We start from the raw sequence: 26,634 nt of genomic DNA, 5'->3' as shown, positions 1-26,634 counted from the left end.
CGCTGATTGTCAAAGCCGTTTGTAAACCTCTGTTTTTAAAGGTGCTATACAAATAAAGTTATTAGTATTATTTAAAAAATGTTGGTTATTAATTGCAGTAACATATTTTGCTAAGAAATGTATTCCTTTGTTTTGAAAAAATTGGATTCCCCCTGACCTTTATGATATTTTTAGATCAGATTTCTAAATTTCTAAAATAACAAAAGAAAAAAAAATTGACTCTAGGAAAACATAACAGGCCAAATTTTTATAACCCTCTGGCTCTCATTAGTAAAATACTTGGAAAACCAAGAGGTCTTTAATAACTGACATGGTAAAATGAAGACAGGGAACCTGTAGAGATAGTCATGTTCACAATAAACCAAAAGTGTTAGGTCTTCTTTTTCCTTCTATAAATGTGTCACTGTTTGTTAGCAGGTTTTTGTGTGCACAAATGTATTTCCAAAAACTTTATTTATTGTTTCTATTTTTTAAAGTATTGTGTACTTTTATTCATGTATGTTTTGTATATGTATTTTTTCTCATTTATTCATTTATTATTTTTCTGACACTGTTTTTCTGACATGTGTGGGAAACTCAAAAGATTTAAAAGGCCAGTTGAGATGTGACTCCTGTGATTCGTGTGCACATTAAGAAACATTAAACTAGTTATTTTCAAAATTGCATTAAATGTATAAATAAGCAGTTTCTACTAAGACCAGCTATTAGTCATGCCTGATTTGGAGAAAACAGGCTAATAAATGTAAAAATAAACAATTAACACCCCCATAGAGCTGGAAAGGAATGATCCTAATTTAAAAGCAGGTGTTCAGCTGAGATTGGCTTTTGAATGCGGCTCTTTCCAACAGAGATCTGACTTTTTGGGGTCACCTTTATGAAATTAGCAGTAAAAATTTTTCAAAATAAAAATATCTGACTAATATGACAGATATTTTGTTCTCTGGCACTCATTTTCTATTATTATCGGGTTCTGTAGGTTAAAGATTTTCACATATTCTTCAAAAAGAGACACTTGAGGACTTCTGCTTATCTTTTTATTAACAGCACTGTGCATACTTTCAAACTGATATGAGCTTTAAAAACCATCAAAAAGTTAATGAATGCCATTTACTGACAAGAAGCGACACAGCTACATGGAACAGCAGCTCCCTCTTCTGGCAGAAAGTCAAAGTACCCCAACACTGGGACTGAGGGCGGGGTGGGGGTAGGGGGATCTGGTACGTGTCCAGCATCCGTGAGGTCGAGCGCTGATCTGGGATCTGTTTGTCTGCCGTTTAAGAAACTTGAGACTTCTCACAGATCAGCACCAGAGCTCACAGACAAGGTCTGATACAGCTGACAAGGCAGAGAGGAGGACAGATTAATTCAAGCAATACTGCACAATCTGGCCTTCAGAGATCAATACCAACAAACTCTTTACAATCAAGGCCTGACTCGAGACATGGTGACCATCTCTGAACATATGGCACTGCTCACAGAATTATTCACAGAAGTAAACAAAACCTTTGGAACAAAACACATGTACAGGAATGCAAAATAAAACAGCTATTTTTTCTTTTCATATCACTGACTTTGTACAATTCGCTTTTCTTTAGAGTGACAGTATCGAAGCACAAACTAGTTTACTGTGAAAAACAAGACATAAAGGTAAATAATTACTCGACACACTCTCAACAAAACATTTGTACAGTATTGAGGAATATGGAGCTTCTCGTCAATTAGCCATCATACAAGAGCTTTTCAAGGCAACTAGAAACAGAAAAAGAATAGTCGGACAGCACAGGATGTCTTTCCATCAAAGACAGCATTTTTCAGAATAAGCTCAGGCTCATTAGTTCTTCACATGATTTACACTCCCAGAAAATATTCTTCTTCATATATCAGGACAGGTTCACAATGTACCTTACAGCTCCATGCATTTATTTCTCTTTTTCATTCATAGTACCTGGAAACAAAGCTGCTGTCTCTTTTTCTGCCAACGCTGGAAATAATACAAATAATGTGCAAGTTATAAAGAGAGAATAAAGAAATAGGCTACTTGTGTGACTTCATAAAGTGGATCCTTTTGGCTACATGTCGTCTCAGGTGAGCTGGTTTCTCCTCCGTTTGTGACAGCCAGGCTCAGCGCCTCTTTGTTTAGATTTACATTCCTGAGTTAGTTTTTTTTATAGTTGGCCCAAATACTGATTTTAATGTAGACTTGGGAGTGGGCCAGCAAACCCATGAGCCTACTTTTAATAAAAAATAAAGCCTTAGCAATCACTCCCTTTAAAGCAGAGGGGGACTCCTGCAGAGTGAGGAAAATTGACATGAAAGAGGAGCCTGAATCAGTGAGAGAATGGCTCACCACACCAGATGCATTTTTTAAATGCTATGCAGAGTCTACTGTGTGAGAATCAGGAAGTAGATATAAAAAGGTTAAAAACACTGAAGAGTGAACAGCTTGAGAGGCCTGCTGGCTCACAAGCCACTTGTACTTTCAAGTATGCTACATTATGGACTGAAGAAACACACGATACTGTCACTTTAAAGATGCAAGATGCAGTTAAACACAATATTCACAAATGTACATTTAAGGCGTAATTGTTTAGCACTAACAATAGTAGCAGCAGTGAAGCACTTCTGAATTAATAATAATAATATTGATCATATTACCAAAGTAAATCAATGACTTTTTTGTTTCTTTAAACTGGACTGAGCTGGAGACAGAAATCCAAACCAGCCAGCCAATGACGTTAGACAAAGACAGAATGGAAACGTTTCAGCCACCACGGATCACACAACACTGGTACTGCAGGGCGCCAACATTAGCACGTCCTCTAATAATCTCACTGTCGGGCATTACAGCCACACTCACGCAGAAAGCAGTAGTACGTTTGCAGAGCACAGGTCTGAGCATACTGACTGTAAAACCACATTCATGTTGTACAGGAACATGGGTTCGTTAAGAGCAGGTCGTGAGGAGTAAGTCTGGCACACTCGCATAACACAAACACGCACACTCACACTGCCAGACATCTGTTCAGACCTGAAACCATCGTTATGCTACCTTGAAAAATACACCATGACAAAACAAGCATGTTCCTTTTTCCTTAAAAAAAAAAAGAAGGAAAGAAAACGTACCAAAGCAACTGAGTTAATCAAAAGGCCAAAACAGACTCGTCATGAAAAAGCTCGTCTGCACGTCGCCTTAGCTGCTGAATAAGAGGAAGGGCACTCCTCCTCATCCTCCTTATAGTCTGGCCCTCTTAAATGGCCAAACTACCTGTTAATCTGGTCCCTGACTCCCCCATACTGCCTGTATCCACAGTGACCCTCCAAGCTGAAGTCATTTTACACACTGTTTATGCACGTACTGTATATATTACACACATTTAATATATATTTACTCATATATTAAATCTTATATAGACATACATTTTTTAGTTTTATTTGTGAGGTGTTGGTTACATTTTCAGCAAGAGGCTTCAACATGAAAGATAAGAGTCTGTCTTCCCAGGATTTCTACAAAAGTCCTGCATCCTGTGGCGTCCCGTTGTTCCAAATGCGCTCTGTCAGACCTGCAGAAAGGTCTTTGAAAATGAAGAGGCCAGCTGTAGCAGTCTGAAGGCCAGACACTGTTGAAAGCGCATGGAGTGCAGGGCGCAGCCTCCCAGAGGTGCTGTAAGCCAGTTAAAAATCCACAGTGGGCATCAGCCAGCACCGAGCGAGCACTGCAGGCAATGGGCTTTAGGTGGGGCTGAGCCAACCGTTACCCAAACCAGGCTAGGCCAAGCTAGGGCGAGAGAGCAAACACAAGAGAGAGAGGCAACAGGAGTGTGCTATGTAAGAACATGCGCGGTGGAGGGAATGGAGACAAACTCGCGGAGGATATTCTTGGCCATTTCAATATTGTTCTGTGCAATCATCAGTGCTTTCTGGATGTCCTGGTAAGAGTATCCCTGACTCATGAGGTGCTCGATCTCACTGCTTATTTGAGGGTTGGTTTCTCCTCCTGCTGCCCCACTGCAAGGAAGAGCAGGAACGGGAGGGACAGGACTGGGTCGGCGTTCTGAGTTGATTCGTCTGGGCAGGGGCTTTGGAGGTCTCTCTGGAGCTTCAACCGGTTCTGAGAAGGCTTTACAGAAACAACATGTGCCTCACATTAAAAAAAAAAAACAAGCTTCAAATTAGATTAATGTAAACCATTTTTAACTGAAATAATTTAACTGAAAATTAAAAATTAATTCTCTCCTTGTTTCTGATCATGCTTAGTATTAACCTGAGGTGAGCTCTATGGTTTTATCATACTGTATAAATGATGAACTGGATGACATTCCCACTGCAGCAACCTTTAATAAAGCGCTCATAAAGATTCTAATTGATCTGAGAGCTCTGCCAGCTTGTCTGAGAGCAGCTTAATTGGTTCTCAAATACACAGATGTGGGTTTTAAGTGGAACACTCAGACACCCGGCAATCATCACAGGTGCTAAATGTCAACTGAGGCAGAGACGAGGAGATTACTCAGAGAAATATAACACTGTCTCATGAAAGGCTCCTGATAAGCACAGTGGAAGAGAAAATCAGCAGTCTGTTCCTCCTGCACCTGCTTTTACACCTTCTTCTAGAGAGTAAGACATGTCTGATAGAGCTGTTGATGCTGTGTCAGGTGCATATTACTATATTTCAGTGCAATGTTAATTTCCTCAGCAAAATGCATGACAAAAAATTTATTAAACAACCTTTTTTCTACAAGGACTTAGGGATGTCACGATTACAGAATTTCTTGGTACGGTAACTGTCAGAGAAATACTCGCGATTTTACAGTTATCACGATTATTTTTGCTTTAATCAATTTCATACTACTATGAGTAAGTAAAATTACAGGAACATTCCTTATTGGTCTTGAATTCAATTTATTTCCATCTTTGGATGCTCTCATAACAAAATAATATATCAACAATGTAAAGTAACCAAAAAGTACAAATAAAATGACAATAATCCAATTTGGAATTAAACAAAAATCACATCTGCTGTGTAAACAATCAATAAATGCTGCACATTTACGATGTACTTCTCTCAGAGAAAACATATAAAAAGGCTACAGGACCTTGTTTGGGACTGTGACATGCCTCTGCCTGCAACTGCACGAAGCAACATGAGGCGGTGACATGCAGTTGTTGTGTAACTTTGTTTTCGTTCCGGGCAAGTTGTGCTGATGTACCAATATGGTTCTTGGCATAATATTTTCTGTAAATTGACGGTATTTAGGAAACGTTACGATTAAATAATTGTAAATTTTAATATCGTGATTAATTGTGAAAACAGGTAATCGTGACATCCCTACAAGGACTACTGCATGCTACAAATAGATTGTTGCTGATAAAAACTCTGACTAAAAGTATGTTAAGTTTTGTTTATGGAGACTAGAGAAGACTAAAATGTTACAGCTGGATTGTTGGACATCCCCATCCAAAAAAAAATCCTTCATTTATGGTACGTCAGTATTTTCATTAGTTTATATGAAAGCTACAATATGTAGAATGTGTTACATTCTACATATTCTGTGTTACATCATATCAGCTGAAAATGTGTAATTGCGTTGACTGAGAACCCGGTGGCAGAACTTAAATACTGTGCATTTCAAATTAACTAACAAAAATTATGCATTCACTTTAGTGTTTTGTATTAATTTCACAGTTGTCTCATTAGGTTAGTTTAAGAAGCTGAGCAGCACTGGGTAGCTGACTGTGAGGGGGAGCCATGATACTGAGGTCAGCTTGGGTTATTCATCTCACAACCTATGGCAGCCTCCATAAAAAAAACATCCTTTTATAGTTATAAAAATTAATAATTTCTCTGTCAATAAAAATTTAAGGAATTATTTGAGAGGCTGTAAGAACTTAATTAGAAAATTATATAACATAGGAATGGTCACTTTTTAGATTAATATAGATATTTCATGCAGCAATTCTACATACTGTATCTTTAAAATACTAAAACTGGGACTTAATGTAAACTCTGTGCAAGATTAGAACCATCAGCATCATCAGCAATAGCATTACCCTTTCTGTGTAGGAAGTTTAAAGGTCTCTGATATTACTAGCTTACAGTCTTTACCCTTTTCTCACTTTTAAGTAGGTTAGGCATGACTTCTGAAAGCTTGCAGAGAATCTGTACAGCTGCAGCAAAGCGTTATAATGAACCTTTATGACTGCACTCTAGGTCACAGGATTTTTGTGCTACTGTTAATCTGCACTTTTAATTGCTTTTTGGCCGGGGGAGGGCTTGAACAAAGAGGCTGTAGACACATACTCCAAATCCAGGCCATTTTATTTAGTAAATGCCATCACTGGTGTTAAGGTCCAACTCTTAATGCTAAGACTGTTAGAGGAAGTCCCTGCTCTCAGGTCACACAAATCAAAGAAGGAATTTCCTTTATATACTAACAGGTTCTTTCTATTTCTTTCTGAGCTGCCGAGGCTTCTGATTTCAAACAAGTGTACTTACATGCTGTAGCCACAGCCTCTGAGTCTAGAGAAAGGCGGCTGAAAGCTGCTGTGGAGGATGAGCATGATGAGGAAGATGAGGATGAGCAAGATGATCCCCCCAATTCGGAGAGGGTCCGTCTGGCTGGGGGCATGGGCAGTCGAGGTTTAGGTATATCATAGCCGTTTTCCTCTTCATCCCTGTCCTCTGCTGCTGCCTGCTCTCTGGGACCATTGGTCAGTGTCGCAGGGGGCAGCTCGGAATAATCTGGGCGAGATTGAAAACCATGTTTAAGCTTTAGTAGAATAGTGATAAACAGACTCAGCACTTGCCTAATTTTTCATATATGTACACTAATCATAGTTTTGTTTCTCCTAGAAGGCATTCTAAGAGTCAGAACTTTAACCAAAAGCATGATTTTGTAGCAGTAGTTGTATTTTCCAAATGGTGGGGATCTTGATTGGAAGTGAAACTATTATTCAGGTCATCTGATTTGCTGGCTGGAGTGTTGTTTCATCAGAAGTTCATTTTAAAGCAGCGATAACACAAATGAATCACTGCATGGGTGGAAAAACTTAAATAAGAGGTTTAGATGAGTGAGCATCAAAGTGACTCATGCTGACCTCATCCTGTTCCCACTGTGAACAAAGACCAGTGATCCCAAATACCTGAATCTCGAGCCTGCTGTGACCTGGACTGGATGTTGTACATGGCTTCATACATTTGAGATCCATCTTCTAATTCAGCCAGAGCCAGCCTTCATTTAGAAATAATAATGATTAAACACGATCAGTTGATGCAATACAAGAAAACGGCTCATCTACAAATGCTGTTTTAAACTGCTTCAAGGAGTGTCTGAAATACCGTGAGTTGTGAGTGGAGGTCTGGGCCTGAGACTGGAGAGCAGATAACGGCTGAGGCTGTGGAGGCCTTGGAAGTGGTGCCGTCTCCCCTGCAGGTGCTGCTGTGATGGGGGGCAAGATGGGGCGGGAGGAGGGGATCATGTACTCTGACTCCTCCTCACTGTCACGGGCTTCCTCTCCTGGCACCGGTCGCGGGGCTGGAGAGGGTCTGGGAGGAAAAAGAAGGCACAAGCATCTTCAGAGAAGAGAGGCTTACTTTGATTTGATTTTTCAAATATTACACACCTGACTCCTCTAATGTCATTATGAAGTGTGTGTAACGTACCTGATTGCTAGTGAATAGATGGCGTTTGCTGAAGATGAGGGCTTCACTTTGGGGTTGTCATAATCTTGACTAGCAATCGCAGCAAAGTTCTGAAAACGAAGCAGAGTCCCAGAAACCTTAAAATGCAATAAAATCATGCAAATGCAAGTAAAAATACAAATCATATTTAATAGTAATAAAAATAAAACTTGTTGAATGTCCAGTTCTGCATGTCCTCTCACCAGCTGATGGTCCAGACTGAGGGAGCTGTTGTTCTTTTGTGAGTCGGTCCGTGTATCCAGAGCAGAGGGCAGGGCCAGAGGGAGTGAGTGTCTGTTGGAGAGTTCCCTTACACCTGCTCTGATGTCGCCTCCCAGACTGGAGACCTGTGTTGATGAGGAAGAGGAAGAGGATGAGGAGGACGAGGAGGTTGGGGCCTTTGGGACAGGACGGGAGTTCCAGTCAGCCAGGGGCCGGTTAGGAGGTGCAGGGGGAAGCTTATCTCGAGGAGGCTCCCCGGGAGTGCAGGGTAAGGGCCGCCTTTGCAGCCGTCCGTCTTGTGTGGTACTGGCTGGATGGGGGCGGTCGGGAGGGGGAGGAGGGGGGAGATCCCTCAGTGCTGGCGGGAGAGGGAGAGGCTTGTCTTTGTGGTGAGATGCTGCCTGGGGGGAGAAACAGAGGCAGGGAGCTAATTTAGAGTACATCAGTATCGATGAGGAATCAAAGGAAACTCTCTCTGTTGTACAGAATAATCCTGTTAGCAACAAGACATCTGCATTATGAATTCATCAACATAATTGACAGAAAAGTAAGTGAGATTAAAAACAAACAAGAAAAATCTAAACTAGAGCACGCACATCCTTAAATAGGGTGCTGGATCCAAGGATCCAAGGAACTATGACGACAAGGAGAATAGATCCCCAAACCAAGGAGCTCCCATTTCAAGCTTTTATTTGCAACTAAGTGACGTGTCACATCAGCATGCTCGTCTTCAGACTTGAGTTTTTTTTCCACTTCTCTTGTATTACAGAGAGAATAGGAGTAAGTCAAACTTACTGAATTTATTGTATACATTTGTTATTTTATAAAACAGCCATGGTCAATATAATTTGGTTTACCTGACAAAACAAATACACAAAAGCCCTTTAATGTCAAAGTAAAAACATGTTTCTAAAAAGTACTGTCAACTGAAGAAAAATACTTACAGTATATAATGTAAAATAAGTGACTGCATAAGTATTTACCCTTCAAGTTAGTACTTAGTAGATGAACCTTTGGCTGTAATCACAGCATCGAGTCTGTGTACGTAGGTCTCTATCAGGATTGCACATCTGTAATTTTACTCAATTCTTCTTTGCAAAACTGCTCAAGCTCTGTCAGACCATATGGAAATCACAGCCATTGTTAAAGTCCAGCCACAAATTCTCTGTTCAACTGAGGTCTGGGCTTTGATGCCGCCACTCCAGAACATTCCCCTTGTTGTCTTTAAACGACTTCTGTGAAGCTTTCATTGTATGCTTCATGTTATTATCTTGCTGGAAAATATATCTTTTCCCAACCTGTAGGTCTTTTGCAGACTGAATGAAATTTTCCTCCAGGATTTTCCTTTATTTTTCTGCATTCATTTAACCCTCTAGCTTTACAAGCCTTGCAGGGCTGGCTGCCGAGAAGCATCCCCACAACATGATGCTACCATCTGTGTTTTCAGATGGCTAATAATCAATCAATCAATAAATAAATACATCTTTATTTGTATAGCACTTTTCATACAAAACAACGTAGCACAAAGTGCTTTACACACAAACAACATTTAAAAAAAAAAAAAAAAGAGAGACGCATCCCTCCACCCTACCCCATCCCTCCCTCCCTCTCATCCCCACCCCGTAATCCAAACACAATATTTGCAAGAAGTATATCATAAAACACACTGAGTAGTCAGACTAGAAGAACTGTACTAGCTGAAATCCATTTACCAAGTCCATTTTATATCATGAGCAATGGATTCAGTAAGAGCAGGAATGTGCGTATTGAGGAAACGCCATCTTAAAATTCATTGAATGAATGAGCTTTTATTGTCATTATACACAAGTACAATGAAATTAGGCTTTCTCTACGATTAAAAATAAAAAAAGAGGTAGACAAGAATAAACACAATACAATAAAAACAAGAACAGTGCAAAGTATATACATTAAAGCTAAATAAGTTAAAAAATAGCTAAAAGCAGCACCTTTTGCATGCACGTTTAGAACAGCATTGTCAAACGGATAAAGTGACTGAAGTGGAAATAAAGTGACTGAAGCATATGAACATATATTTCAATTTCTGAGTCGTAGTGCAATGTTATTATTTCAGTTCTAGCGCAGAGAGAGGTATGGTGTTGATGGAGGCCACTGCGCGGGGGTAAAAAACTGCTCCTGAGTTTGTTGGTCTTGGCTTTTATTGTCCTAAACTGCTTGCCAGAGGGCAGCAGGTCAAACAGGGAGTGTCCAGGGTGTGTGGTGTCCCTCATTATGCTGACAGCCCTCCTCTCCATCCTGGTGGTGTAAACTAAGTTGAGGTGTGGTAGTTCCATCCCAACAATGAGCTGAGCTGCTCTCAGCACACGGTGCAGGTCTCTCCTCTCTGCTGCAGTGCAGCTGGTGTACCACACAGTCATACAGTTTGTCAGGATGGATTCCACTGAGCTCCTGTAAAAGTTCAGTAGCACCATTTGGTCTCATCAGACCAAAGAACTTTATCCCACATGGCCATGGAGTCTCCCATATACCTTTTGGTGAACTTAAGTCAATATTTAATGAGATTTCTCCAACAGTGACTTTCTCTTTACCACTCTTCCATAAAGCTGTAACTGGTGAAGAAGCCGGGCAGCAGTTGTTGTATGCAGAGTCTCTCCCATCTCAGCTGCTGAAGCTTGGAACACCTTCAAAGTAGTCAAAGGTGTCTTGGTGGTCTCTCTCTCTCTAGTCCCCTTCTTGCACAGTCACTCAGTTTGTGAGGACAGCCAGATCTAGGCAGATTTACACATGTGCCATATTCCTTGATGATGGATTTAACTAAACTCAGGGGGATGTTCAGTGCCTTGGCATGTTTTTTTTTTTGTATCCATCCCCTGACTTATACTTTTCAATAACCTTTTCTATGAGTTGCTTAGAGTGTTCTTTTGTCTTTATGGTGTAGTGATAGCCAGGAATACTGATTAACCAGTGACTGGACCTTCCAGACACAGGTGTCTTTATAGTGCAATCACTTCAGACACATTCATTAACCTCTGGTGATCCCCACTTCACTAATTGTGAGACTACTAGCTGTAATTGGCTAGTCCTCTATTGAAATAGGTCAGTCACTTTAAAAAGGGTAAATATTTATCCACTTACGTATTTTACATTACATGTATTTGTTTAATTGACATAACTTGGTAGAAATATGTTTTCACTTTGACATTTAAAATTGTTTTGTAATTTTTCAGCAAAAAAGTCAATGATTGATTTATAAAATCAATAACAGGGTAAAACATTGAAGGGATGAAGACTTTTATACTGTAATGGCAAAGCTGTTTCACAAGGAACATCAGACATTCATTTCAGCAGCAGAGTTTTCATTCAGCTTCATGATGCAGGATACAAGTTAAACCCAGGAAAAAACATCATCCTCAGGCACCATAAGCACTTTTATGTTGGTGCAACACTGAAGTAGCTTTCATGTTAGATCAAACATAGTAGCTCAAAGAGTTTGCAATAAAAAATAGTAAATTTCATCTACAACAACACAACTTCTTCAGATTTTTTTCCCCAACATCTATGAATGATAACATATTTTCATGTTCCACGATTCAAAAGTGCCTGGAAATGTAGTTCAAGGTCACCTACCTTAGTCGTGACCCCTGGGCTAGAGGCACCAGGAGGGTTAGGAGGTCTATGCGGTAGCAGGTCGAGTCTGGGCGGCACAGGAGGAAGAGAGGATTGAGGAGCCATGGACATGGGTGACGGAGGGCGCTCCACCTTGGTTTATACACACCATGTTAAAAGCTGCACTGTCTAATTTTTATCAAACAATCTTAAAACGCTGCAGTAAATGAAACGTCTGTTCAACTTCAAACAGAACTTCCTTGTCTATAATTTGTCTGCACTTTTCAATTTCAGAGCTTACACTATTACTCAAAAATAAGGTGGAAGGAAAAAATATATTAATCAAAGAGTCATTTTGTTTCAACCCCAAATAGGATGAAACAAAACAGAAATCTTCTCTAATTATTTATGAAGTACAGCCAAGTACTTCACAGTACACCCGCACATTTAAAGAAGTGGTCAAAGATGTGAAAGAGGCGGGGTCAGCAATCAAAGCCAAAGACATCCCAGGAACCACATCAAAGTGTGTGTGATCTCAGGTATTCACCTACAGTACAAGCAGACTAATGCACACAGAGCCTCTCTGAGGCACATTAAAGATTGAGGAGAGGAGAATGCCCCCACATATCAAATACCAAAAGGCACCAAAAAGCTGCTACCTTGGCACCTTGAAAGATGGAGATGAAAGACTTTAGATATGAGCTCTGAGTTTGAAGTGCACAAAAATAAAAGCCAAGGCAGCAGAGTGTTTCATCCGTGCAGGGATGGGTCTCATAAAAACAGAGAAGAGGACAGGGGGAGCCAAAGTGGGGCACCAAAGACATCAAACTAACTAAGCCTAGTGTCTCAGTGTTTTATCAGTGAGAAATACTAGAACAGCTTCGAGTGGAAACTCTACAAACCATGAGAACTTTTTTGTCTGAAGTATAAACTTTTTCACAATCTCACCTTTGTTGCGCAGGCAAGTTTGCTCATCATGAGGTGGGGGTCTTCAAGTTTGTCATCATCATCGTCATCATAGCATGGTGATGGGGCACCCTCAGCCCCAAACTGGCTCCTGCAGGAGCCCCCACTGTTGTCCTTAGGGTCAAAAGGATCCACAACAATGGGCTCTGTACCCTTAATCTCACAGCGACAGAAAGGACAGCCCGTTCCTTGACCCTCTGATTCCTGAGACATACAAAGATGCAGATGTTTAAGATTTTTATGTGTTAATATTTGTCTGTTACGTCTGTAGAGAAAAGCTCTTCAACAATGAGTTTTTCTCTCATCATGTATGACTTATGACACTTGAATTGTCAGCAGCCATCCCACACAAACCCGTCTGCATCCGCCCACTTTTGTACCTGCCAGGCAGTGAGACACGAAGTGCACATGAGATGACCACAGGGCTCAATCTTCACATCCTTGTCGTTCTCAGCACAGATCTTACACAGCTGGAAAGTGGAGCCCATCTCACAGTACAGCTCATATTGCTCCTGAGGGGGAAAAATGAGACAACTGTGAGCTTCTTGTTGCCTTAACACAGAGAGTAACATCATACAAAGCTAACAGCACCTGAGATCGTTTAGAAAGAGCCCAGAAGGTTTGGGAGTGAAAAATGTGGGGGCGTGTTTTTAGTTTCAGTCCTGTGTTCGAGCAAAAAAAGTCTGCTCATAAACAGAAGAAGAGCCTGACATTTTACTCTGGGGAAAACTGTTTATGTGAGGTTAAAGTTATAATGTTCAAAGTAAATGACTCAACATTTAATATTCCGTCAAAAACACTGTATTCAAATATCTTCCTACATAGCAGAAAGTTTGACATGGATCTTCCATGCTACTGCATTTTAATTTTCTGCCAAATTCACCTCATTAATCTTCAATTTCACTGCATATTATATGAAAAGGTCAGACACAAAATATTATTTATTGAACAACTTCACCTAGTTAGCAACCTAACCATTACAATGTCAGTTCCTGTGTAGTGTTTTATTACGTCCCCTACTTCTGTTTCCTTTTGTCAGGCACTGTACCGTTGAATCTTTTTTATATCCAACTTAGATCTTTACTAATCTGTGTGTCCAGTTAAAAAAAAAGAGGACTTTTAACCTTACAATAAAATGCCAAACAACAGCATGAATAAAGAAGTTATCAGGGGCTGGATCTGGAGTGTGAAGCTCACAGCTCTGACCTGTGTGACTTTGATGTGGTCTTGAGGCGAAGGTTCACACAGTCCTGTCAGGTCTGGGTTTTGGGTCCGGCCATCAGGGAATAAATAGCTGGAGATGAAGAGGAACATAAAATCAGAAGGTACTCACAGTAAAGTTTCCTGAGGTGAGCATTTTCATTTAAAAGTTTTCAGCATAATTAGATGATGTGATTAAACCGAATGTATGCCTAACAGGCTGCAGTAATGAAAACATCTGTTGAGGCCATTCATTCAATCTGCCACCATGCTTTATTATCATCATTGTGCTGCTGAGTGTACAGTACAAGACTATTTTACAAATGAGTCAGATGCTGTAATTACTATTTCACTAATGTTTTGTAGATGCAGGCGGTTAAGCGTAAAGGCTTTTCCAGTTGAATGTGATTACAGGTTGAGACAGGCCAAGCATAGCTTTCATTAAATAGAGGAATCAGAGCTGGCACGGAAAGATAAGTGTCACAGCAGCCAGCTGAACCGCTGACTGAGCTGCACATTAGAAACCAACATTTCTATTCTGGTTATGATAACACTGAAATGATGGCAACAGGCAATATGATACGCCTGGTTTGGTTTGGGCTAGAAAGGCAGATTCAATCATGGGATGCAAAGCAGAGCTGCATAGTTTACTCAGAGATTCATGCTTTGGGGAAAGATGAGAAGAAAATATAGGGAAAACTTCTGCATAAAACAGGAAGCTTAATTTACAGATTATTTATTAAAACCACATCAAGTGAAGACCACAGAGGCAAAGAGCAGAGGTCCAAATCCTTTACACTGAACCCCCAGGAAAGGAGATATATATACGTCTATAGGCAATGCCAGCAGACTTACAATCCTTCCCTGAAGCCATCTATGAGGGCCTGGAAGAGGGGTTTGTTGTGGGGAATGGTCTGGAGTATGTTTCCATCTGCCGTCACGTAGCCGATAGCCCACTGGCCCAGCCTTGTACAGCTCAGTCGGAAGATGTAACTGAGAAGAGAGTCAGGGGAAAAACAATGTGATGAGCACTCTTTGTTGCACCAAGAAGACAAGCAGCACATTTCAAATGTGTATGTATTTGTATTTGAGAAACAAAAACATCACATGAAGGGCTAAGAGCATTAAATAACCTCCACACACACAAAAATACATACATACATGCCTTTTATCCAAGAAGCCTGAACTACACTGACCACAGGAAATATCCAGGAGCCTAATAAATACTTATACTTTGCTTAAATAGAGTTATTGTAGACTAATAGTTAAGCTGTTATGGTGCTGATTTTATGAGAAAATTCAGCACGGAAAATATACAAAATACAAAAACTACTTCTACTTTTTTGCAGCCTGCATTTTGTTTTAAAATCAAAATACTGTTAGTAGGTGGTGTCTACAGTCTACTCATGCATTCACACCACGACACCAACCCAAGTGAAGAAATAAAACACTAAGACCCAAAGCAGTGATTGAACAGAGACTGTACTGAGAAGACTGATGTTAGTAAAAACTATCAGAGATATACACAAGATTTTGGAGTTCTTGGTTGTAACTTTTAGTAGTCATGTAAGTAAGTTGGATGTTGGGGTCTATAAAAGTAACATCATCAGTCTGGAAAGACGTGCAGCCACTCTTCCACATTTCCATTTTACGTCTTTTAATGACCATCTTGACCTCTTCTATCAAAAAAATGAATGAATTGCAAGACTTATTGAATTATGTGTGCAAAAACCCTGTCTTGGTGAGCGTTCTATCCATAGCACTGGTGGAAAGCTGCAGACCACTGGTATGTGACTGAGAAAGGCCCAAAAAAGGCATTACACTAATCCATACCAGGGTGCATGAATAAGGATTTCAGACAAAGGAATAATTTTCGAGCTGCTTCACAAGTGGAAAAAGGCGCTGTAAGTGATAGCTTCAAGCTGAAACAGCTGCTGTGCCGCTGATACTAACAGGACACCTCTGACAGTAAGCTGTAAGCCACAATGTCGAAATCCTTCACTCACATTGACCAGTAACAGCTCAGATGTCAATGTGGTCCTAAGCAGAGCCCTGCCAAAATAGTGACATCAGCTTTTAGTATACAATCAGGCCATTGATGCTAGGTACCAGTGCCATGCTGCCCTGGATCCTTCACACACATGCCCAACCACACCCACACATACACACGGTCATCACTGACTGCTGTTACACAAAGTAAAACCACTATAACCTGCATTGAATTTATACATACATCATGCAACAACATAGAGATATCTATTCTTTAAACCTGGTGGTACAGCACACTCACAATAAGACTGTTACCCATGGAAACTAGAGATGCACGGATTATACGAATCAGGGCCAATGTTGATACCAGTGTTTAAAGGTACAGTGTGTAATATTTCACATAGCAGCACTTAGAGAAACAAACTTGGTTAAAAAAAAAAACCATCATATCAATAATTAGGTCTATCTAGATTAATGTTTAATCACCTTGATATATATATATATTTTTCTATTAACTTGCATGTAAATTTATTTGAGAAAGGAGAACCTTAAGATGAATTATCTTGTTTACAAGGGGTCCCAAACAAAAATACAGACAAAACAAAAAAATTAGAAGACCGTTACAATACAGACAGCAAAAAGACATTACCACAAGAACAATATAATACAGCAACATAAAGACATACACAGAAAGCTGTCCCAACCTAACCACTCCCTCTCCCACCAACTCAATACAATATTTGCATTCAGTAGGAAAAGAGCAATACAAACCTTTAATTGTATAGTTATATACACTTTAGGGCTGAACGACATTTTGTGTTCCAACTGTGATTACAATGCACGCATTGAGCAATAGCCATATCGTAAGGACGTTTGTCATGTGACCTGAAGAACGTCAGACTGCCACTTCTATGTTGTTGCATGTCAGCCAGAACATGAGTTTTCTCATTTCCATGACTAATTTGCATTTAGGTCCGTCCAAAAAAAAAAAAATCAGTAGTCAGAGAACTGAACACTTTACAGGTATAGTGTGTATGTTTCCTGCATAGACATCCAGGTTACAGATGAAGCTGTGGCCTTCACCTGTAGCGGCTACACCAGCATGGAGGTCCTGCTACCGCTCAATTACACAAGGCTGATCCTAGATGAGTGCATGGATGTCAGATCAGGAATGGGAGCATATACATGTTCGGTACTTTGCCATGTCAACCTTGGTCCTGGACTGCTCTGGTCTCCTGATGGCCATCCTCTAGGCCTGTGCCAGGCCCACATCCCATCTCTCCAGGTATCCTCCCAGCTGCACTGTATTTGTGTGAGCCCCCAGCATCTGGACCAGCTCACCGGGTCCTGGGCACCCAGTATGTGATGAGCAGGATTAGGCCTGGGAAAGCACGCCAGGTGCTCCAGTATCAGGTAGCTGACCCTTCCCTGGCCCTCACTCTTCAGAGCAGTCTGCATTAGACACATGGTCTTGCCAACAGTAGCCAAAGATGCTCTGAAGAGAAGTTGTCACAAAAGAGTCCAGGCAGCGCCTCTAGCCATCAGTCTGGGCCTAACAAGACTATATAGTAGGATGAGAAGGACCAAAGATCGAAAAATTCTGACTTTGGTCCACTTGCTTAGATAACAGGAACAACACACAGTCTTGCTCAGCAAACCCACCGCCTAATGCATGTGTACAAGTTGATCTCAGCCTTGAGTCAGCAGATCGATGGATTACACTGCCAAGATAGGTGAACTGCTCAACAACTTTCACACTCTCACCATTCATAGACACATTTCGATGGCAGCATCCAAGTCATCCCCAAATGCCTGGATCTTTGTGTTGGCCCAGAGGGCGTGCATTTCCAACACTTGCCAACTGTTTATTTTACAGCTTCAATGTGTGCGCTGGTGTGTGCTACAATCACAGCAGCTTGAGCAGCACAATTTACACATTGTGCTGTTCTTGTTGGCTAAACATTAACTTTCAACATTGTAAGAAATAGTTGATGACATTTTAGGAAGTATGTGGTGAGTTTATTTATAAAGTTCATGAAGAAATGAGTTGCTCAGTCCACCTGCTTCTCTGTTTTTCTCCCCCTCCTCCTCCTCAGTGTTTCTGTGTCAGAAACACTGTCAGAGGGCTACACAGTGTGATATTTAAAACCCAAAAATAACTTTACAGCCAAATAATAACAAAAACATAGATATTGATTTAAATCTAACAAATGTAGCTAAACAGGCACTTTGCACTTGTTTTAATTTCCTCTTTAATATAATTCTTTTAAAAATATATTTTGCAGAAAGAAAGCCTATCGCTATGTCAGTTTTTTCCAATATCATTCAGCCCTAACACACTCACACTGATGTACACTTACAATCAGTGTCAGACAGACCAAGAGTTACTACACTGACTTAGGCAAAACTAATAACAGGAGCAAGGTGTTTCTAAAGAAAGAGAGAATTTCTAAAGGAGTTGAAAAGAAGTAATGGATCTAACTAGATTAGTCAGATTGTTCCAGTCAGAGGGGGTTATATATTGAAAGGCAGACCGTCCCAGTCTTTTATGGATTCTCAGGACAGTACAGTACCACAGAAGGGACCAAATAACAGATTTGCATTTTGTCAAAAGGGCAAATATCAGCAAATACTCATGTTTAACTAATGCATGTGTGCACCCTAAGTGAAAACTCAGCAACATTATATGCCCCATTCTGGCCCACATGACCTGACAATGAAGATGATGGACTTTATCTGATTGCAGAAATTCCTAAAGTGAACACCATGTTCAGTGTGATTTTATGTTAAAAATGAAAGCAACAAATTATAGCAGGGGATTTTGACTGCATCAGAGGGTGTGTTTTTCTGTTTTCATTTACATGTGTTTTTTCCTCACCTGCCAGGTTTATGGATGAACTTCTGTAACCGTGCTTTGACCTCATCGTAGGTGAGAAAGGCCATGTACCCCGGGTGAGTAACTGCCAAGCTGTTCCAGTTCCGCAGCAGGGACGACCAAGGCTACACACAAAGACATGAGAAAATGAGAGTGACTCATCTGCTGTGTGAGTGAGCGGTCACAGCAGTAATGACATGAGCAGCAGGAAAATATAGTGCATCATGAATGACGCCAACAAAGCCACTTGCCGACTTCAGTGTGATTTGTTATGGCCGTTTTCATTTTAGGTCAAGCAATAAAAAATGTCTCTAAGCTAAATTTGCAACACTTAATACAGCATGCAACTCATTTGGCGCCATCTGGAGCTACAGAATGAGGAAGGTTAAGTGGCTCCTAACAGGCAATACTCTGATTGTTTTTTAACTATACAGAAATCATGATGCATATCTTACAGTAAATAAAAATTTCAAAGACCTCAGAATAAAATATTTATTTGATTTTATTTAACCAGGAAAATCTTATTGAGATCAATAATCTCATTTACAAGACTGTCCAGGCCAAGACAGGCAGCAGCACAGTTAAGAGAGTTACAGACCTGAAATACAACAATTGAAAAAAAAAAAAAAAAAAAAACACAGATCAAACAAATCCTGAGTTACAGAGCTCAAAGTCATTGGTCAAAACATCTAGAGCTTGAAGCATCATCCTCCAGTGCCTTCAATTTACTTTTAAAATGATTTAAAGAGACCAGCTCCCCAAGTCATAGAGTCTCCTGCAGCTGATTTGGACTTTGGGAACAGAAATTATGTTAAAAACATACAATTCAGACTACCCCATAGGGAATGAGTGTGGTATTGAGTGCACTCTTCCACAGCTGCTGTCACTAGTCCGTCTGGTGTGTGAAAGAAAGCAGAACGGACACATACGACTGAAAATGAGCTAGAAAAGTCACAGATAGAGTTAATAATGGACAACTAAGTGTCATTTAAGTCACTTTTTATTAAACTGCATCAAAGAGGGCCCTCCCAACATTCGCCTCCAGTGACTTAAATGTCAATCCTTCTTTTCTGCTGTGTTCATGTTAAATAGAATCTATAGATGCTGGCCAACATGTATTTCAGAGGACATATCACCAAATCAACATGTTAGCCCCTCTGTTTGCTGATCTATGCCAGAACTTTATTCAAAGAACGGATAATAAAGAAAGATGTATTTTGGTGGGATTTTGGATTAGTAGCTAGTCCAGATGAGCAAGGTGTGACCACACAAAACGTGACTCTCAGAGGAGCATCAGAGCTGAGCAGACAGTGGTCAGCACTACATTGTTTGAAATGTGCCACAGTTTTAAACATTTTTTTGATTAAATAATATTTGAATATTGTGCATACCTGTATAAGAGCAAAACGAAATCACACTTCAAATAAAAAAATATTTGACACTGACTTTCTTCGTTCTAAAACAGGGAATAGCAAGTGCCCATGTACAGAGGCTACAGTCCTACAGTCCTTGACCCACTTATCACAAGTATGACCACTGACCCTGGAATGGTCAAAGACTCATTTAAATGTGAATATCACTCATTTGTCTGAATTAAGATCCTCTAAAATGCATTCAACATACCTTTTTATGAGTGTAATTATTAGACCAAAATGCCACACTTTAATGAGACTAAACTGGCTGTTTGAATCAACTGTGTGTGCAGCCTAAAGATCTAATAAAATATACTTTCAAAAAATGGCAATTGCAGTCATGTTTATTTCATAAGATAATCTGGGGTGTGTTTTAAGCATCTGAAGCCTTACAGCAGTGAAGTGGTGCAGAATAAAGATAACCTTCACAGATGACTGACATCAATAAGCTTCTTAGTAACTTATTAGGGGAAAAAAAAATCAATCCTCACCTGGACGCTTTTTCTTTATTTTCCTTTTCTAGGACAACTTTCTTGGTTAAAGTGCATGCATCTGTTAATATTTACACTACCTTATTTATGTGCAGCCAAGCCTAAAGGACCTTCACATATGAATGCTGTAATGCTATGCCAAGTCACAGCTGAGCCAGTCTGCACCTTACATCCTTTAACTGATCTGTGATCACAGCACTCATCCTCAAAGCTATTTGTGGAAGTTATTTTCATATTATCTCATAAACAAGACAAGCTAGACGGCTAGATATCAGCTGCTGAAAGACTGACTATTCATCCTTAATTTTCTCATATTGGAGCTTTATTTCTGTGCAAAAGTTTTTTAAGTAATAGACATTTGAAGCAAATTATTACAAATTTACTCTGAAAAATTCCTTTGTGTGTGTGTGTGTTTTTTTTTTAAATAAAAACAGATACAAATGAAGACTTGTAAGCAATCCACAACTGCAGCAAATAATTATTTGTATTTTCAGTGAATGTGCTGATTATTGATTAATAAGCTACTGACAAAAACTCGTTTCGGCCTTTTATCTGTACAGCTGTCTTCATCTCAGTGTACAAGCACTACTCTATCTCTCTAGCTTATGGAAATATTTAAAGTCGGATGACAATGTGCCTTCTGCTACGCTTAGCATTTATGCAATTTGACTTCTGTGTCAGAGCCGAATGTGGAGACTGCGGAACCTTAGTGCAATGCATGGTCCAGTTTGGTTCAACTGAGGTGGTCACATGCAAGAGTTAATCATCCTCCAACCACCACATCTAGATAGTTTAGTCCAACTTTGAGAAATACATTTTGGTATGATTTCAGTCAGAGTAACATTTACAAGCATAAAAAAAACAAGTTTTAATTAAACAAAAATAATGACTCAACTTTTTGTAACTGCATGTACTGACAGATATATATTTGCACTCTGTTTATGATATTTATACAGGATTTTTACTTTATTTTAGCAGAATAGAATAGCAAACTTTGCATGGGGATGTTAAAATTGGAGTCAGCGTTATTGTGTACAGCCACTAAGACAACTGTGCAAGTCTCTAAGTATTGTCTGCAGCATGCATAAAACTTTGTTGACAATGTATAGCATGTAATTTGTTTTGAAAAAGCACAGTCTTATCTGTGCAAAACTGGTGAATAGTCTTTGTAGAAAAGCTTAAACTGTATTCCAGATAAATGGTCTGCTTTATGAGCTCCTGTTTCTGGTTAATGTAGTGAATGGGCATTACATACTTAGTCCATGTAATATTGCACAAAGCAAGCAAGCATCTTGCAGTAAACTGGTTTATAGTTAGCACCAAATGCTTCAGCCTAATAATACTGTATGCAACAAAAAAAGTGTTTTTGACAGTAATAATAAAAAGCATCTCATGTTCAGTTTGCAGCAAAGGACAGAGCTCCAAATGGCCACAGGCTCACTTCCTCTTCTAAGTTTGAGGACATTTAGAGGAGGGCTTTTTCTGTATGAGGGAGTGTCATAGGAAATGTCTGTAATCTGTTTAGGCTTCATTAAGCCTGTCTGTGTCCTCCACACAAGTAGCCAGATAATGTCACAGAGGGGATGAAGGACATACACTCCTCTCCTAGAGATATGATACTGAAGGTCTGAGGAAATGCAAATTTAAACAAAGTAATAGCAGGTTGACATATAAGATGGTAAACATGTCAGTGCTTTCATTTGGTGCAATGTTTATTACAGTACAGTAAGCTCTGAACATTACTGATAAGGATGCCCTTTGTCCTCCTCTTACTTTAACCTTTCTCTTTCTTTCTTTCTGTCACTACTGAAGTCCAATGATGGGGAAAAACAAGCTTTAAAGGTGTTGTTCAGCAGGTGCACTACCATATGCATTGAAATACTCCAGTTCTGCCATGTCCGGCTGCATGCTATGCACTGCTAGTCAACGGAGATGGTTAGATGCACTCTTTACATGAGAAATGTGTTAAAACTTTCGCCTATCATCAGGAAAGTTGAGTTGAGGTTTGGCAAAGGAAAACAACTCAAACAATGGTCAGCCACAGAGTGCATGCTTAGTTGGGAGTCCAGTTAAGGGAATCATTTAACATTTTTCAAATAATTCTAACAAATTACCCAGCAGTAAAGTAGAGCCTTGACATCCTTGAGAAGGATCCAAGTGCCACTCTCTAACTGAAAAACAACAAAATCATTCTGGCTGTGTATAAAAAGAGATCGCTCACAGAGGAGGATATTTATGCTCAACATTTCTATCAGCACTGGGCAAGAAAAGAGGAAGAAAGTTCAACAGAAAGTGTGAATACCACAGCGTGTATTCTGCTAATATGCTAATGGTATTAGTCAAAAGAGTAGTTGCTGATTTGTTCATTATTATCAGCTGGGTCAATAAATGTGTTTCCTACAGCAAGGTTAACGGACTGCTATAAAGAACTCTCTGTCCCTTACTTCTCTAATACACTTCATTGCACATTTCTGTCATATTATCTCACACCTCAATGATTATAAAGATGAAGTGTGTGTGTTTGTTACCTGGAATAGCCTTGTGAAAATGTCAAACTCAAAGACAGAGATGTAGTCATTGCAAGTGAGGTCTATGGTGGACTTCAGGGCCATGGCCTCCAGTCCAGAGCTGATGGGATGAAACTCATGGAGAGACTGACGGAACATCTTCCAAGGCACAATTGTCCTGTAAAGCACAAACCAAGAGAATAAATGGTTGCATTTACCTGAAAATAACTGAAACCTCACATCAAAACTTTAGAATTATTGTGCTGTTGGCAGGCCACAGGTCTGTAAACAGGTCTGGTGACAGATTTGATCATACCTCTTCTAACTTGCTCTTTTTCACACTTCTACTGTTCATCATAAATAAATTTAAAAAAACCTGCATCTCCTGATGAATGATTTACATGTAGTAAAATGATATTCTGTTTTTGGTGAAGGCTTTTTAATTGTTCAAAATAAAGATCGTCAGAGGGTTAGTTTTAAGACTTCGATCAGATGTGCAAACAGTTAAGTCTCAATGAATTTCAACCAGAATTTCCTCAATATAATACTGTCTAAAACAGTGCCAACATATTTGGTCAGTTCCTGATGGAAATTTAAGATTTACATTAACAACACAGTTACTTAATGGAAGGGGATAATTAAGTATTACTGTACTGGGAAAAAAACCCTGCTTGAACATTGTAGTTGTTACATGTGGCTTAATATTTTTCCTGATTGCATTCATACAGGCTGGTTTACTTTCCTCTGATTCCATTTTTCACTCAAATATATTTTCTCACCATATTATACTTTCAGTTTTATGTAATGCAAATGTAGCTGTAAGTATTCAGGCTTACTTGTCCCCAAAGGCGCGCCTCCAGAACTCTGCAGCGTCTGCCTTGGTGATGCGGAAGCTGTCACCCTGAAACTGACCACTGGGGAAGATGGCCTTCAGCTCAGCCAGCATGTGACTGAAGATCAATGACAGTTTGGTGAGGTTTCTCCTGTGAAAGAAGCAGAGGGAAGGGCATAAGAGTTAACATCTTTACTGTTGCACTTTGGTCAAACCATCATCAGCTTTCAGTGTTAGAGACTTGACTCCTCAAATGTTTTGTACATGCCAACAGAGGAGACTCCAGACCTAAAATGATTCCAGTTTTATATATATTTATTGCTACTCTTTAAGATATGAAGTTAGAAAACACTAAACAAGTTATTCTTTCCCAACCATAAATCTTTGTTTGTTTGTTTTGATGGTGCTTATTCACAAACAAAGTTATCTCAAGACACTTTATAAAGAGGGCAGGTCTAGAGCATACTCTTTGTTGTGGCCTATTGTAATAGACCAGCAACAATCAATAATATCATAATTAAGACAATGCCATACTACAGTAAAGACCAGCATTAATCACCATGAGCACAGCCATGACAGTGGCAATATAAACCCATGGTAAATATGATATAGGGAAGGGAAACTTATATAAATTCATTTCTGAAGAAACTTGGAAAAATAATCTGAATTTCATTGGAAAGAAACAAGCTCGACTTCATGGAGAGCATTAGCTGGAAGAGTCTTGTCAGATATTTTATCACTCCAGTTCAGAAATGTCATCATTCAGGCTGCTCCAGCTGCTGGAAGAACTGTGAAGCAAATCATTAAAACTCATGTTGGGCCAACAAAACAGGCTTAAGCCAGTAGCTTCATTTATAGTATACTGGTATGATGTAATTGGTGATATTTGGTGATGGAACAATTCACCTTTTTCAGAGGAGATTTCAAGAGCTATGAGAAAAATTGAGTCATTATTTTCTGTAAATGCCCACCCTTTGCTATAAGCATGATTATTCCTTTATATAAGGTATTGTACATTTTTAACAGAACAACAACCCAAGCTCTAATTTTATGTATGTTGATTTATCTATATCTTGTATATATTTTTTCATCTTTGTCACTTAATTATAAAGACGGATCACTTTTGGAAATCCACAATGACAGTACTAATTTCTCAAAGACCAAGGTTTGAAGGGCAACATTTACAGGGGTGTTGGGCGGGATTTACGATTGAAGAATTGTTCTTATACAAGTAAAGTTAGCCTACTTCAAGAAAGACGCGCAAATGAATTTTATGCAGCGCTGTCTCCATGACGGTAATTAAAGCACTACTGTGGCTATTTTCTAATACCCCGGGATACGGTATTACTGAATTACAGCCCATTTCTACTGCAGCATTAAACTAAAGTGTAACTAAAGCCATTAGCTGTGAAAATTTAAATCCAGATTTTTATACTTTTAATATACAGGGAAAAAATAAAAGGAATCAATGAGCAAGTGCTATCAAGTACACAGTCATGATCGCCAAAAGAAAAACAGAAAAAGTTGTTCTTAAATGTTGACTTTGATACAAGAATAATCATTAATAATTGATTATTAATTATTGTGTTGAAAGTTTTCCATGGGTGCTTCCAGCCACTGAGTCTGAAAATAACAAGGAGAGTAACAGAAAAAAAGTTGTAAACGTGCATCTACTGGCAATTTCCATGGTCAGCAATTAGAAGTAACCTTTTCAGCACTGTACTTAGTGAAGCCTTGTGCAGTGAGGTTATGTGGCTAACAGTTATGCAAAAAATTCTCAAAGGTCTTTCCATGTCACTTGTTTTATTTTTTTTTTATTTCACACGTTTGTTTTTAAAGCTAAGTGAAGCAGAAGTGACGGTAAATATCTTGTCATCCACAGCAGATAGACACCCATGTGTTCCCCTTTTGTACAATGAAAGTTAATAAGAAGCTTAATGTACACCAGGTACAGAAATAAAGAAAGAAAACTGACCTAAAGTTATCATGAAAACCTTAAATCTCCTCATACATGTGTGCTGTCTAGTTGCATCTTCTCTGTTGAATGTTTCATTTCCCTTAAGGAAGTTTTGACACTCAAGCAATCTTAATGTGAGGCTTGATGATACTCATGAGATTCATGACTTCACTCTTGTTTCACTTCTATAAGAAAAACAGTTCCTAAAATATAAAGTTATACCAGTGGTTGTTACAAGAGGAGGCTCAGGATGGAGCATACAGACGCAGGAAATAATGACATTTTACTCAAGGCCGTGTTTCTGCTCGGTGTTTTTCTCCCACTGAGCGTTGTCCCTAGCTGCTTCCATGATACAGAAATAGTCACAGGTCCAGGGAGGCAACACAGCAGTGTTCACACGCACACAAACAGAGTGAGATGTAAGGGAAAGGACGTGCTTATAGAAAGCTTCGTCACAGAGAGCAGTTCAAAACACTGGAAACAGAAAAAGACCAAAGACTAGTGGTGAAAAAAGGAAGCAGAAAAAAAGTGAGAGGAGGGAATACAAAACAAGAGACGGGGAAACGGTCAAATGAAGCCGCTTACTGTCACCATATCCCCTGCAGCCCATCACAGCATTGGGAGTGTTATGCTGAGAAAGCCATGATTTATGAGGCGACACAGAGGGAGATTGTGCTTAGCTGTTGGGCGTGCTGAATTGACATGCACAAGAGACAGCAATGAAAGCATGGCTACTCTGCAGCTGCCCCACACTACACTACACACCCTGTGAGTGCAGAGAGGGAGGAGGGTGGAGAGAGTGAATGAGGAAGGAGGACAGTCACTGAAGATGGATGAATAAGATTAGTGTACTTTGAGAAGCTGCCAAAATAGACTGGCCCTTGTTGGGATGATAGTTTACTTCAGAAAGAGCAGACAAGGAT

At 39.6% G+C, this 26,634-nt stretch overlaps 1 protein-coding gene across 2 annotated transcripts in view; it reads right to left on the bottom strand.

The window, feature by feature from the left end:
- Positions 1-1,020: 1,020 nt before the first annotated feature.
- The window catches only part of cbl (Cbl proto-oncogene, E3 ubiquitin protein ligase), a 57,718-nt gene continuing 32,104 nt past the window's right edge, over positions 1,021-26,634 (bottom strand). Inside the window, exons 3-16 of one of the 2 annotated variants that reach the window (XM_041801686.1) lie at positions 23,759-23,905; positions 22,944-23,100; positions 18,516-18,637; positions 14,504-14,641; positions 13,655-13,742; positions 12,829-12,960; positions 12,431-12,652; positions 11,504-11,635; positions 7,879-8,298; positions 7,658-7,746; positions 7,334-7,540; positions 7,138-7,226; positions 6,491-6,736; positions 1,021-4,138 (exon numbers count right to left, since the gene is read on the bottom strand). In XM_041801686.1, coding sequence (XP_041657620.1) covers positions 3,822-4,138; positions 6,491-6,736; positions 7,138-7,226; positions 7,334-7,540; positions 7,658-7,746; positions 7,879-8,298; positions 11,504-11,635; positions 12,431-12,652; positions 12,829-12,960; positions 13,655-13,742; positions 14,504-14,641; positions 18,516-18,637; positions 22,944-23,100; positions 23,759-23,905 — 2,506 coding nt within the window. In that variant the 3' untranslated portion in view covers positions 1,021-3,821. The remainder of the gene's footprint in view (positions 4,139-6,490; positions 6,737-7,137; positions 7,227-7,333; positions 7,541-7,657; positions 7,747-7,878; positions 8,299-11,503; positions 11,636-12,430; positions 12,653-12,828; positions 12,961-13,654; positions 13,743-14,503; positions 14,642-18,515; positions 18,638-22,943; positions 23,101-23,758; positions 23,906-26,634) is intronic. The other variant, XM_041801694.1, reaches the window with a different exon arrangement.

Source organism: Cheilinus undulatus, linkage group 2 (genome assembly GCF_018320785.1).
Source record: "Cheilinus undulatus linkage group 2, ASM1832078v1, whole genome shotgun sequence".
Lineage (NCBI taxonomy): Eukaryota > Metazoa > Chordata > Actinopteri > Labriformes > Labridae > Cheilinus > Cheilinus undulatus.
The sequence above is the reverse complement of the archived record's forward strand: the minus strand, read 5'-3'. Positions and strand labels throughout refer to the sequence as shown.